This window comes from Prionailurus viverrinus, chromosome A3, assembly GCF_022837055.1.
Source record: "Prionailurus viverrinus isolate Anna chromosome A3, UM_Priviv_1.0, whole genome shotgun sequence".
NCBI classification, from domain to species: domain Eukaryota; kingdom Metazoa; phylum Chordata; class Mammalia; order Carnivora; family Felidae; genus Prionailurus; species Prionailurus viverrinus.
In genome coordinates this window covers 66,121,305-66,134,898 of record NC_062563.1, presented here as the reverse complement: position 1 = coordinate 66,134,898, position 13,594 = coordinate 66,121,305, and the positions used below count along the sequence as shown (strand labels likewise).

The 13,594-nt window shown below is 51.0% G+C and overlaps 1 protein-coding gene across 6 annotated transcripts in view; it reads right to left on the bottom strand.

Moving 5' to 3' along the window:
- PRKCE (protein kinase C epsilon) overlaps positions 1-13,594 on the bottom strand; it is a 498,780-nt gene that overhangs the window by 20,768 nt on the left and 464,418 nt on the right. For all 6 annotated transcript variants that reach the window (XM_047852658.1, XM_047852662.1, XM_047852659.1 and 3 more), the window contains 2 exons: positions 10,872-11,060; positions 6,025-6,171 (listed from right to left, as the gene is read on the bottom strand). In XM_047852658.1, coding sequence (XP_047708614.1) covers positions 6,025-6,171; positions 10,872-11,060 — 336 coding nt within the window. The remainder of the gene's footprint in view (positions 1-6,024; positions 6,172-10,871; positions 11,061-13,594) is intronic.

Sequence of the window (13,594 nt, the reverse complement as noted above, 5' to 3'; positions counted from 1 at the left end):
TAATTTTATGACTGGATATTTTTATCCCTATTTTACAGATAAGGAGCTCAGGCCCAAGGAGGCCAGGTGTCTGCAGATGAAGTGAACTCCCGGGCTTACACGGCTAACCCACGACAGCAATTTTGTTCCAACCCAAGTCTCTCTGCGGTCAAAGCCGGTACCGGTCCACTGTGCCATGTCACTACCTGGGCCAACTGCCAGAAACAGCTTCCTGGACATTTCCCATGATGCCCTCTAGGCCCGGACTGGTGTCCTGGCTCTTTGCAGGACCTTGCAGCCTCTTGGAGACGAAGGGCTCCCACTCTGGCCTTGACACAGTCCGGGGGGATGTACTCACTGATGTCTCTAGGCACTGGCCGGGTCCCGTCCCTGCTCTGCTAGGTGGAGGAGGAGGACAGCCTTTGCTGGTCACCTGGGACTCTGTCTTCATGGGGCCCACTAACAGGTGGTCTCCTGGGTGGGTTGACGAGCTTCAGGGGAAAGGGTTGCCTTTGCCTGCTCAGCAGGGCTTCTCCTCAGGCTGCTACATTGGTGAGGTTGTGAGGGTCTCAAACCCACTTCCCGGTTTTCTCTCAGCACAGCCCGGTCATGCAGGAGCATGCAGGAAAGGCCTCCCTCGAGGGTCCCGCCATGCAGTGTGGACGACTGGATGGAAACAGATCATGGGGTTGGAAGGGCCTCCATGTCACCGGGCCTGAGAGGGCTCACCTACCTGGACAGACTCCCCATTCAGGAGGCCTTACCTTAAAGAGGGACATTCACACTGAAGCAAACTTGAAAAGAGAGAACACGTACACAAAGAGAAGTTTACTTGGCCGGCATTTCCCTCATTGCCCTTGGCTTTCACTGAGGATAGCTAGGTTTCTGGGGAGGCAGATCTCTCCCCCCTCCACTGGCTTCCCCCAGTTCCAGCGCTGGAGCCCTGGGAGCCATAATCTCGGAGCCTAATGCTTTTTGGGTGCAAGAGGAGTGCCCAGGAAAGAAGCCTGGAGCGAGACAATACCTCCAAGATCCGCACGGTCACATGATACCGTTCAAACACACCGAACCCATCACTCTGCCCTCTGTGGTCCCCAAAGAAGGTGAGCTCACCAGTAACACAAAAGCAAAATGTGCTACATTTATTGGCTACTGGACGATGCCATCACCTTGGAACTAAATCCCCAGTGGGACAGACGAATGAACTCTATGCCGGGAGATTTTTTTCCAGCATCAAAGGCCTTGGCTCCAGACTTACTGGCTTCTCTAGCCCTCCAACCGCTGCTGGGGTGCCTGCCACCCACCCTGTGTGCCCTTGCTGTGAGGCCAGCCACCTCCAGAAATCGATTTGAATACAAGGATGGCAGAGTCTTTGGTTTGGTGTTGACGGCACATCGCTTGTGCAAAATCAGTTGCAAACGTGGGTGGCCAGAGGGTAGACAGGACGAATATAAAAGGGAGAGTGAGGGCGGGAGAATACAAGATAGTTGGCAGGAAGAACGAGACGAAATCCCCACATTGAAGCAGAGGCCACTAAAAAATGTCCCGAGGTGGGGGTTAGTGCAAATGGGCCTAAACCCGAAGGCAGGCAATCCAGTCGGACTAATGACAGCTGGTGAGTCAGGGCAGGGGTTAGACAGGGAGGCTCAGGCACGAGGGAGCAGAAATCTAAGCTTAGCAAACGTCTTGAGAAGGTAAAGGCCTGGAGGGGACAGCAGCCACCTGAGGTCTGTGAGGGAACTGGACCAGAGGCCAGAGGCCAGCTAGGGATCTGGACAATCTCGGTGAGATCTTTGGAGGGATGAGGATTCCTACGGAGGGGATGGAAACCAGGCCTGGGAACCTGCCATATCCTCAGCCCCTACGGGGGCGACTGAGCCACCCTAGTCTTCAGCAGAGCCAGCCTGGGCAGTGTACAGGTTTCCTCTCCCACCACAGGCTGTGCCGTGGAGGAGCTTCATCCCTGCCGCGCGCGCGAGCGGGAAGAGTCTGGAGATGCAGAAAACATACCACGGAGTCCTGGCTCTTCTTAAGCCCTGGCGCCTGGATGACGTGACCTCACCTGGCCTCACTCCAGCACCTCCCACCAGACAGAACCAACTCCCTCCTGAATCAAGACAGGCAGGACACCCCCAAGGCCCTTAGACTCGGTATGTCCGGCTCATCCAGTGGGGTGGTCGCTATCCTGCTGTTTTCTGGGGGTGGCGGCCTTTTGCTGTGATGTTAACAGGACATGGGTAGGAGCTAGTGGAGCTAGCCCAAGACAAAGGAGCCCCAGGGTTCCCTCTGTGACTGAACACCCAGGGCGGGGGGTTGGCATGAGGAGATTAGAGGGTTTCTGTGTATCTCATTTCACTGCCTTCTAAAACACACACCCCGTGTCTTCTTGAGGCCACCGCCAAATTGCAAGGCTCGCACACTTGTCCTCTCCCTTCTCAAGGAGGCTGTCTGTCTCTAAGATCCAAGAAGCTCACACTGCCCTGTCCACTTCTTCCCAATGTCAGGCTCCAAAGCAACTTTCCTTCCTCCCACTGTCACAACCTTTCCTTCTCAGCTCTCCTCAAAGGGCATCGATGTGCCCTAAGGTTATGCGACACCCTCAGCCGGCGGACAGCCTATCTTGTGATGGAACCCCTCCCCTGTAAACAGAAGATGACTTCTGTGGGATGCACTTCAGCCCCCAGTGTCTCTCCCGTGACCACTCGTGGGTGGCTATCTATTTTGCCTGTTGGTAACTGGCCCTACTTACAGAGCATAGCCACCCCCACTGCTGGTATCTGAGCCAGGAGGGCCTGGCTACCCGTGGTCCCCCCAGGGTTAATCCTGAGTTAGTAAGAGGTGGGTGTTGGCTTCTTAAAACCTTGTGTGAGTTACACGTGGGTCTTGCAAGGCTTTCAGACACGGGAACTAGAGTATGTTTGTCACTGTGGTGGGCTTGAATTCAACTTAAAATTCATTTCTGCTGTGAACAAGCCCACAGAGGACTCAGGGTGGTACCATCAACATTTTTCAGAAAAGAGCTTTCAACTTAGGGGCAGTCTCAGGCAGACCTTTCCAACCTGCTAAGGAGATGTAGGCTATTCTTTTCTTTCCCATTTTGATATTTCTCCAGAGACAAATCTCTAGGATATAAATGAGATCAGAGACTTAAAAGAACTTGAATACATCTTTAAAGACCTGTAGCTGAGAACTCTGTATGGAACATTATTCGGCTCAAAATGTGACCAGAGACACCTGTTGCACAATGGAAGTTTCCTTTCTTATCCTTCCTTCGGATGGCCTCTCTCTTCCAAACGGAATTCAAACCAGCCAGATAAACGCTCTCCCTGCCTCCTCCCCACCCCAACCCCCAACAGTGTTAAGGATAACTCTGGAGTTCTGTGGGGGTGAGCAGGGACTTGCACAGAAGGTGACGTGTGAGGTAAGGATGAACTCAGTCTTTGGGAATGCTGACTCAGACAGTTGGACACTGTTGGGAGCTCCTGAACAGCCCCTGCCCTCACTCTTTGCCATCCTCTCAGGGGATGGTCTGGCCCCAGGAAGCCTACTTGAGTCCTTCGGCAAAGGAAGCGCAGAGAGTCCTGCCCTCCTGTCCCACACTGGAGGCTCGGGAGAGACCCAAGGGAGGGAAGCACGGGTCCCTTGTGCTCCGGGTGGAGTCCCACCTGACCTCCAGGTCAGCCTGAGCAGCCTTCTGCTGCTGGTTCCCAGGGACCCTCTCCCACCCTGGCCCACAGGAGCACCTGCATGCCAGGCCGGCTACCCCTGCCTGTCCAGGCCGGGTGAGGCCTGTCTACCAGTGGACTGGGTCACACGGGTTGGCGTCCCGAGTCACCCTTCTCTCCTTCTTCCTCTGTGTCTGGTTCCTTCTCCATCCTGCAGGCCCACAGAAACCTCACGCTTGTTCTTTACGCCCTTCCCTCACTCAGGGGAAGCCAGGCACAGCTCAAAGTGTCGCTTCTCTTGGGTCTGCCCTTTCATTTGGCTCAGAGGTGAGACAGAGGGTCGCAGCCTCAGGAGGAATCCCTGCTATTGCTCGGTTTTAGGGACAGGCTTCTGGAGACAGGAGCTTCGCAGGGCCCCTGAAATCTCAGAGCACTTTCCTCTGCTGGGTTTGAGCCATGTTCTGCCTTCTCTTTATCCCAGAGAGAGACTCTTCTCCATGAATCCACACTTTAAAACTTCTTTTGGCCTTTTATCATAAAGATTCTCCCTAATTCCTTGTTTCCCTGTGACTTCTCAGCAAAGCCTTGGGTGCCTGCCTCCGCCCTACCCCAGGCCCGCTCTTCCCTTTGCACCCCCTGCTGACGGTCCCCTCAGCTTGCCCTGTCGTCTGGCCCCACACCCGCAGGAAGAGCTGCCCCTCCAGCCCTGTCTGACTCTTTATAAGCCTAGCTTTGAGTCGAGTAAGTCATTTTGCAGACCTGTGCTGACTGATCGGTCCCTGCTCTCGCCCTGGGATCCCTTTTGTCAGGTGGATTCTCTACCTCGCTCTACTTCCCACTTTGCTTTGGGTACATTACCTTAGACTAAACCTGCAATAACATTTTACCCTCAGATCTGAGTCTTTAGTTTTCCCCTCCTTCTCCACCTGGTCTCTGGTTTCCTACTTCCCCTTGCTTTTTCCAGGACACGGTTGATCTTGTCCTTGTAAACCATTCACAGAGACCCTCTGGGTAGGGGGGTAGCCTTTGAGCACGATGGCATGTGCAGGGAGCCCTGCCCAGAGCCAAGGGGGAAATGGGCAGGAGTGAAGGTGATGCTAACAAAGAAAGAAGGCGAGCCTGAATCTAGCCTGTTCCGAGCTGTGCGCCAGCCAGTGAAAGTTGTAAAAACCAAAGGAGGAAGCAGATGAGGAACAGTGACCCGATCAAGCATCCAGGGACAGTCGACCTTCCGTGCTCTAGACTGGCTGAGCCTGGACCATGCTGAGAGTTGCTTCCTACTTGGGACATTTCACAGCACTATCAGTAACTGCTCCCCAGAAAACCTCCTGGAATATAACAGAATTCCTCTGTGATCATTCACAAAGCACAGGAGGGTCCGTCCTGTACTTGGAGGTGAGGGAGAGGGGGCTGCATGACACAGTGTGGGGTGACTGAGGCTTGACTGGATGGTCTCAGGTCTTTCCTGCCCAGGACCCCGGTCCCAGCATTCCGGAGCTCTTGGCCTGTAATTTCCTAATATTACATACCTCCTTTTCTCCTAGCATACTAGCCAGCTGGCTACCCCAATTTTCAGTCTGAATAATTGCCTCATCAGGCCACAAGCCAGCAGACTTGGGATACTCCCCCTACACAGGTCTGTACGCACACTCTCAACTTCAAGGAGAGCCCTGCTGACCAGAAGGCCTCCCTCCAGCAGAAGGTCACTGCTAGGACATGGCCTCTGCTCTCTGATTCCTCTTTCCAACAGCTGAACTTTGACACCCTTTCCTGCAGCCCCTTCGACAGGCATCACCGGGACAGGGCTGAGAACCTGGAAGGAGGTGTATGCTGGGCCGGAGGGAGGCCAGCAGGGACAGCGGGGCAGAGGGGGGTGGGGAGCCCTACAGAGACAGCCTCTTACAGACTCGGCCCCAGGGTTGGTGCAGCACAGCCCTACCCCAGGTGTTGGGCACTGGGTCTTACCTTCTCACGCTGCACTAAGTCCACATAATGACCATGACCGTGACTCTTATTTACCTAGTAAGTACTTTTCTTTAAATTGACTCAGTTATAAAGCGAACTCATTTGTTTATAAAGAAACCTTAAATCTCCACCATACACGGCCAACTCATATCATTTGTAACTTCTGATTGAAATCAATCAATTGATCTCTGTTAAAATTAAAAGTCTTCTGTGTCCCATACGAATCAGCATCTTGGTTATGGCTCTAGGTTATGTATTTTTGACAGTAAACTCTGAGGGCTAGGAGACTCTTTCGGGGAGCGGCTCGGCCACCTCCTGCCCTTGTCATTTTGGCTGTAAAACGTGCCCCAATCGGCTTTTTCTGCGCACCCAGGCCCGACGCACAGTGTGGAATGGGCTCTGGGGCCCTACTTACAATTCGAGGCTTGAAGGGTGGCTTGATCTTCTTCTGCTCCAGGAGAACCCAGTCGATCTCCTTGAAGAACGGGTGCTGCTTGATGGCGTCCTCGCCGTTCTGTGCCGCCACACAGCCCAGGCGCTTGTGGGGGTTCTTGGTCATGAACTGCAGGGAGGAGGGCATAACAGAATGAGTGACAAAGGCTTGGCAGGGACAGGCTGTGAGGGAAAGATGAAAGTCAGCCACGGCAACAGCTTCAAGACCATCTCCCAAGCCTGTTTCCTGCACTTTGAGGGACTCTGCCCCTCAGGGTAGTCTTGCACTCTTTTTTTTTTTATGTTTATTTATTTGAGAGAGAGAGCGAGAGAGCGAGAGAGCAAGAGAGCGAGAGAGAGAGAGAGAGAGAGAGAGAGAGAGAGAGCACACGAGCCAGGATGGGGCAGAAAGACAGGGAGACAGAGGATCCAAAATGGGTTCCGTGCTGACAGCAGAGAGCCTGATGCAGGGTTTGAACTCATGAACTGTGGGATCACAACCTGAGCCGAAGTTGGATGCTTAACCGACCGAGCCACCCAGGGGCCCCAGGGTACTCTTTCACTCTTATACAGAATTTACCGTATGCCAGCCGTCATTCTAAACATCGTATATAAATTAATTCATTTCATTCAAATGCAAGCCTCTGAGGTCTATTATTATCCCTATTTTATAAGTGAGGCACAGAGAGGTTAATTAACTTGGCCAAGATCAAACAGCCAACAAGGTACAATGCTGGGATTAGGAACTCAGGCTACTACTAACTCCCTGATTCTCCTCAGGTTCTCAAGTCTTCTAGTTGGGGAGACTGAGATCAGATAAACTCACTCATGTTGAGAGGTCTACAGTCCTTGTTGAGGCAAGGAAAGAGGACCAGATATTCATGCCAAGGTAAATTATCAAAGGCACCCCCTCCACTTCTCCTTTTTCTGGACCCTCTCATTTTTTTTTTTAATTTGAATTTGTAACTTCTAGCATAAAATATCCATGTAGATCAACGGATTAAAAAACAAACAAGAAAAGGAAAAGCTTACTGCTTGTCTGGTAAACCGCATGGATGTGTTTTCCTCCTTAGCCTTGTGAGAAGAGCTTCTGGCTTGGAGGCAGCTTCCCCAGATGTTAAAATCTGTACTTTTATCTGTATCCCTGATAGTTCCCCACACACCCAGGCGAACTTATTCCTGTTAAGTGAGTCAGTCCTGATGGCAAGTAATTTGAGCAGATGTGTACCATATAACTGAAAAAAATCAGTGCTGGTAGGTGGAAATATTTCTGATAGCCACCCAAAATAAAGGCAGTGGTGTGTGTGTGCACGTGAGCTGGAGACAAAGAGTTAGATTTTACAGGGGGAAGGCTGAGAGCCTGTATTTAAACAAAGGAATTTAAGAGGACAAACCATAATCCAAAGGAATAAATTTATACTGATACAATTTCGGGCTTCATCTTCAGGGAGATTTTCCTGGGCAGGGAGAGCCTCTTGCTGACTCTTGCCTGGTGTCCCTGAAGCCAAAGCACATGGACACTGAGCTGGGAGAGCCACAGGTAAGAGAATGCCTTAAGGGGTTTTGGGCAGTTTGGAGTTAGAAATGGTACCAATGCACACCTTGCCCTCCTAATCTAAGAGTCAGCAGAAGCCACCCCTGCTTAAACACTCCTGATTCGTAACACCCATAGGATAAAGTCTATACCCCTCAGTTTGGCACATGGAAACTTCTCAGTCTGAGCCAAGATTACCCGGTTAGGCTTTTGTATCCTTTATTGCACCTATAATGCCCATATCCAGTCCCTATGTATCCTCTAAGAACCAGGCAAAATGCTGCCTGCTCTGTTGAAGCCTCTCCAGATTCTCTTCCCTGTAGGGACCTGGGACCTCATGTTTCTCATTTATTTAAATCATAATTTATGGGGCGCCTGGGCGGCTCAGTCAGTTAAGCATCCGACTTCAGCTCAAGTCATGATCTCACAGTTTGTGGGTTTGAGCCCCGCATCAGGCTCTGTGCTGACAGCTCAGAGCCTGGAGCCTGCTTCAGATTCTGTGTCTCCCTCTTTCTCTGTTCCTCCTCCGCTCATGCTCTCTCTCTCTCTCTCTCTCCTTCAAAAATAAATTAAAACATTAAAAAATTTTTAATTATAATTTATCTAGGGGCACCTGGGTGTCTCAGCCAGTTGAGTGACCAACTCTTGATTTCAGCTCAGGTCATGATCTCAGGGTCATGGGATCAAGCCATTTGTTGGGCTCCACACTGAGCGTGGGGCTCAGCCTCTTTCCCTGTGTCTCTGCGCCTTCCCCGCTCATGTTCTCTCTCTCTTAGAATAAAAAATTAAAAAAATTATAATTTATCCAAACATCCCTTACCCTTGGTGAGCTCTAGGATATAGGAATCAGTCCCATCTTCCCAGCTTTTGGTTCAGTGCCTAGCTTCTATTGTGCACTCAGTACATTTAAATGACTAAATAGGGGGCTGAACGCTGGGCCTCAGAGCACAGTGGTAAGGAAGGAAGGCAGCAGGACCAGCACTTACTATTGCACAGGTTGTGCACTGCATAACTCTATGAGGCAAACGGCCTTCTTGAGAGCTCTGCACCACTTTGATGTAGGCAGCAGGTCTCAGAGACAGAGCTCAGCGGCCAGTCATGAAACCTGGCCTGGCATTAGAATGTGAGGAAGTAAAGTGTTCCAAGGCCAAGGGAACAAAGATTCTTCCTTACTTCCTTAGCTCTTCCTGTCCTTCCACTTCTGGGAGACAAAGTATAAGGGCTACTGACAAACATATAGATTTTAACATCTCAAGAAGATGCTCCTGAGCCAGAAGCTCTTACAGGGAAATGCCTTCTCTCAGAGACTTTGCCCTCACGGATCAGTGGACACAGGCACAACTTCTAGCTTCTGAATCTCTGTAGGTCAAAGTTTCTCAACCTCTGTGCTAATGACACTTTGGATGGGGTACATCTTTGTTGTGGGGACTGTCCTGTGCAGGGTAGGATGTTTAGCCATGTCCCTGGGCTCCACCTACTAGATGCCAGCAGCAGCAATGCTCCCTCCCCACCCCAAGTTGTGATGGCAAAAACATCTCCAGACGTTGCCAAACGAATCACACCTAGCTGAGAAACACTGCTCTGGGTTGGCCAAAATGAAAGAGCCTAGTGGGGGTGCCGGCAGGGGGCTCACTGGAAGGTTTGCCGGGCTGGTGTTCAGGGCGCTGGGCGAGTGATCAGCTCTGCTGGGCTGGTACTCTGGGTGTTTTGGGTGCTGCCTGCAGGTTTCTCCTTAGCCGGCATCTGACACAGTGCCTGGTACATAATAGATGCTCACTGGCACACATTAGGTGAGTGAATACACATATTCTATCTGCTTCCTTCACCGCTTTCATCCCAGTGGTGACTATGTGTGGATCTATTTTTTATTTACTGCCCACATTTGCCTGCTGGATTGTAGTCAACCAATCCAGCAGGACCCTGGCTGTTATAGCCACCAATGCTTACTTAGCATGAGGCATGATGCCCAGCACATTGGAAACACTCAATAAATAATAGGTCATTATGGGTCATTATGGCTCAGTCGGTTGAGTGTCTGACTTCGGCTCAGGTCATGACCTCACAGTCGGGAGTTCGAGCCCCGTGTGGGGCTCTGCGCCGACGGCCTTCAGATCCTCTGTCTCCCTCTCTCTGCCCCTCCCTCACTTGTGCTCTCTTAAAAAAAAAATAGGTCATTAAATTATTGACTAGGAGGGAGAGAAGGTGGGGGGGGAGGGAAATTGATGAGTTGAGGGAAAGAAGAGAGGAGGAAGAAAAAAAGAACTGCGGAAGAGAATAGCATGCTCTGATGTGGCATTTTCTGGAATATGGTATGTGTGCTCCCAGACACCTACAAAGTGATTTTAGGTATTTTTACCAATTTCACATGATGATTTATGTTAATTAGTTATGGCAATGATACTGATTTTCCATTTATGACAGCGATTAGGAACTTCTTTGTAAAAAACATGTCACTAGGTAAATATCGGTAGTGGATTGAAAGAACAAGTAAATCACCGTTGAGAGGGTACCTGATATGGGAAATCTGGTGAATGTGATGTGCCAAATACTGAACTTTGGAGCATTCTGGTGGGTGAAAGAAGTCAGGACTGGAAGTCAAGTTTCTGGGGCTGTCACCTCGGTCCTGCCTCAACCCTGAGGGTCAACTGCTCTGCTCACCTTCCCTGCACCCCAGCTTTTACAGCTTTCCAAGGAGGTCAGGGAGCTTCACGTACCTGCCCTAGCACAAGTGGCTTACATGGCGGAAAGAGCCGTGCTGAGGCAGTACTGAGCGTTTCACGTGTGAGGGATTATTTGCAGGGCTGGGGATAGTCTCTCTGTCATGTCTGAATCCAGCGCATGGATTCCACGCCCTCAGTGGACACTTCTTTTCTGGTCAGGTCTTCTGCCACAGAGATGCCGTCATGCACGCAGATACACTGTGCTCGCCTCCCTCTTGTCCATCACAGGCTCCAGAGGAAGACGGGTGCGGGTGGTTGGGGAGGACGCAGGGTCCAGTGCCTGGTGTGTAAGGGGGCAGAAGTGATCCTGGCATGGTTTGGGTTGGTTCTGCTCCCTCTGAAACGCAGAGCTCCCTCTCAGGAAACACAAATGCGTCCCTGGCCCACAGAAAGCAACTCGAGCCTCAACTCCCCACTGTGACTGCCTACCATTCGGCTGCAGCAGAGGTGGGCCAGAGACGGGCGGAGAGGGATGGCCAAAGGGCTCATGGGATGGGAAAGGAGTGACAGGGACAGAGGGAGAAGACAGAGGCCAGGGGAGCAGGCACGAGGGGGAGGGGGAGGGCGAGGACTCACGGCTTTCAGGATGCTGACGGCCTCCTTGCTGAGCCAGACCGGGTAGAGAACGTCGTCATGGAGGATGGACTCAAACAGGTCGTCCTCATTGTCGGCCTCGAACGGGGGCTGCCCAGCCATCATTTCATACATCAGCACCCCCAGGGCCCACCAGTCCACCGAGGGGCCGTACTCCAACTCCTGCAGGATCTGTTCAAGGAAACGGGCAAGGTCAGGGCTCGCCAACGATCCCCACCCACGGTCGCCCTTGTCTCCAGTGCTGTGCGAACTGCCTCGTTATTTCCAGCTTGCTTCTCTGCACAGCAGGGCCCAGGCTGGTATGATTTAGGCTCAAAATCAGCCAATTCAGTGAAAACTGAGTTTAGAACGCGTGATGCTGGGGGCTAACTATCCACTTTCCTCCAAAGTCAACACTGACAGCCTGTCCTCCCGTGGGAATAGATCCTGTTCTTTGAGCAGATGAAGTTCCTGACTTGCGCTTAGGACCATATAAAAATGCGTGAGTGTTTTTGACACTAAATTCAGGGTCAGAGGAGCAAGATGCAGACTGAGAGAGACATAAGCAAGCTGTGAACAACTGAGAGCAAACAAGAATCGTCTCACACCGAGCACGGCACACACAGTGAGAAGGTGAACAGAATGTCAGTCTTCTTTAAACTGTGACAATGTCAAGTTCACCTGAGTCCTGTGCTTTTGGAAAAGAAACTGTAGTCAATAAGTCTCCCCATCCTTTTGTGTTCTAACCACAAAGGATGACTATGTTTTTGGATGTTCCAGGAAGGAAAAGACCCATCTCCCGCGTTCCTCACGACTCCCATAAAACCCACTGATGAATCCTTTGTTTGCCTGCCTCTGCAAAGCCCAGGCCCCTTCACTTTCTGTGAGGCATTCTCCTTATTGCAATAGCCCCAATCAAATCCTCTCCTTGATCATCCAGTGTGCTTTATCTTTGTCAACAGCCACTTCTCTCACCTAGGCTCTCAGTCTCTCTTTTTTTCCTCTGACTGCAGGCACAGTTGAATGCATTTATGTTAAACGCATGTATGACACGTGGCTGAGGAATGTTCTGTGCCATCACCTTCCTGCATGGCGTGTGGGGACTGCAGTTTTAAAAAATGAATCACAATTTCAGTATCTGGGAGAAACGCCACCTAAAGTTAGGAAGCTACAGAACCTTTAGAAAAGCGAGTAATTGCCCCGATCCTATTTTTTTTCTGGAGCACTGGCTATGGGTTCCAGTGGAAGAGATGGAAGACTGACCGGGATGTTTCCACTCTATTCCAGGTTTGGTGCTAAGTTCTTTCTGGGTGACCTGGAGCCACTCACTTGACTTCCTCATCCGATGAAGCTCAGATTCTCAGCTCAACCTCATAAGATGAATCAAGGTGGAAGATTTGAAAGCATATTGCAAAGTACAAAACTCCAGATAATTGGAAGGTGGTAGGAGATCCAAGTTTTCTTCTGTTATCTTTGGTCTCCATGTATACAAAGTACGTGGTAGGTCAATGGTCTATGTGTGGCTCAGGGTAGAAATAAATGCTGCGCTGTCCCCACTGCTAAGGAAGGGATTATGAAGTGATGTCCCCATCCCATAATTATCTTCTCCTCTTATCAGAGCAGGAGTAGGCCTGGTGCTGCCCAAGAACAGAAGGGCAGAGGAGATGACCTCTCCTGGTTTCTCTCAGCTCTGTAATTCTATGGAGAATTCCCCAAAGTGATGGTGACGGAGGACAAGCATGGGTGGGGTGCATGTCCTAAAAGGGGTGTGCATCCAGGACTCTCCCCAAAATGGCAAAGGCCATGAACAGTCTCATCAGTTTGCAGGTAACTTCACAGGGAACTTGTCCAGAGCAAGGCTCCAGTTCAAGTTCTCAGATTTCAGGACAGCCAGGGAAGAGGATGCTGACCGTGAGGACCGGGGCTTTCCATGGTCTCTCAAAACACCCTTCTAGAGACTAGAGATTGCTTGGGATTAAGTAAAAAAAGACTTGGGAGGAATCATTTTGAAAACATTAAAAGCATGCATGATTTAAGAATTTAAGAATCCTTTTAATTTAGAATGGAAAGAAATGCAAGCAAACGCAGCCATCTTTGAATTATTTGGGGCTGGCACTCTGGTGAGTATCTTTGGTCTCTTAGCTCAGTGGTCATCACATGGTATCTGAGGGTCAGTAAGCTCTGCTGTCCCGAGAAGCCAGTAATGCTGCTCTGTGCCAAAGCCAAAGCCAGCGAGTGACTCTGTCAGTCATGAATGAGCCAACACCCTGTGTGGCTCAGCATGGCATTGCTGGTTTTGAGGGCATCGCTATCACCCATCTTGTCCAGAAAGCTTTCTCATATTCCCCCAGCTTTCCTCTTATCTTCTGACATCCTAAGACCCTTTCCTGTCCCTAAGATCTTTAGGCACTTTCCATATACTACCGTGATTTGGGTTATTTTTTCATGGTCAATTGTTCCCTCTGGGCATCTCTAAGGCACCAGGCATAAGGGTTCTAGTGTGCTTCTGAGCAACGCCCCCCTCGACGGCTCCCCTGCAACCAGGCCAATTGCAGCACTCGCGACACTGGCTGCCACATGTGCCCCAGTGTGTGTCTCACCGGGTATGCTCCCTTCTCTCTTGGGTTCAGGGGGCTTGGGGTGCCAGGGTGGCCACCCTCCAGCCTCCAGGAGGTGAAAGATCTGGGTTCAGTGCCTCCACAGGGTGGTGGGGAGGTGACCTCCAG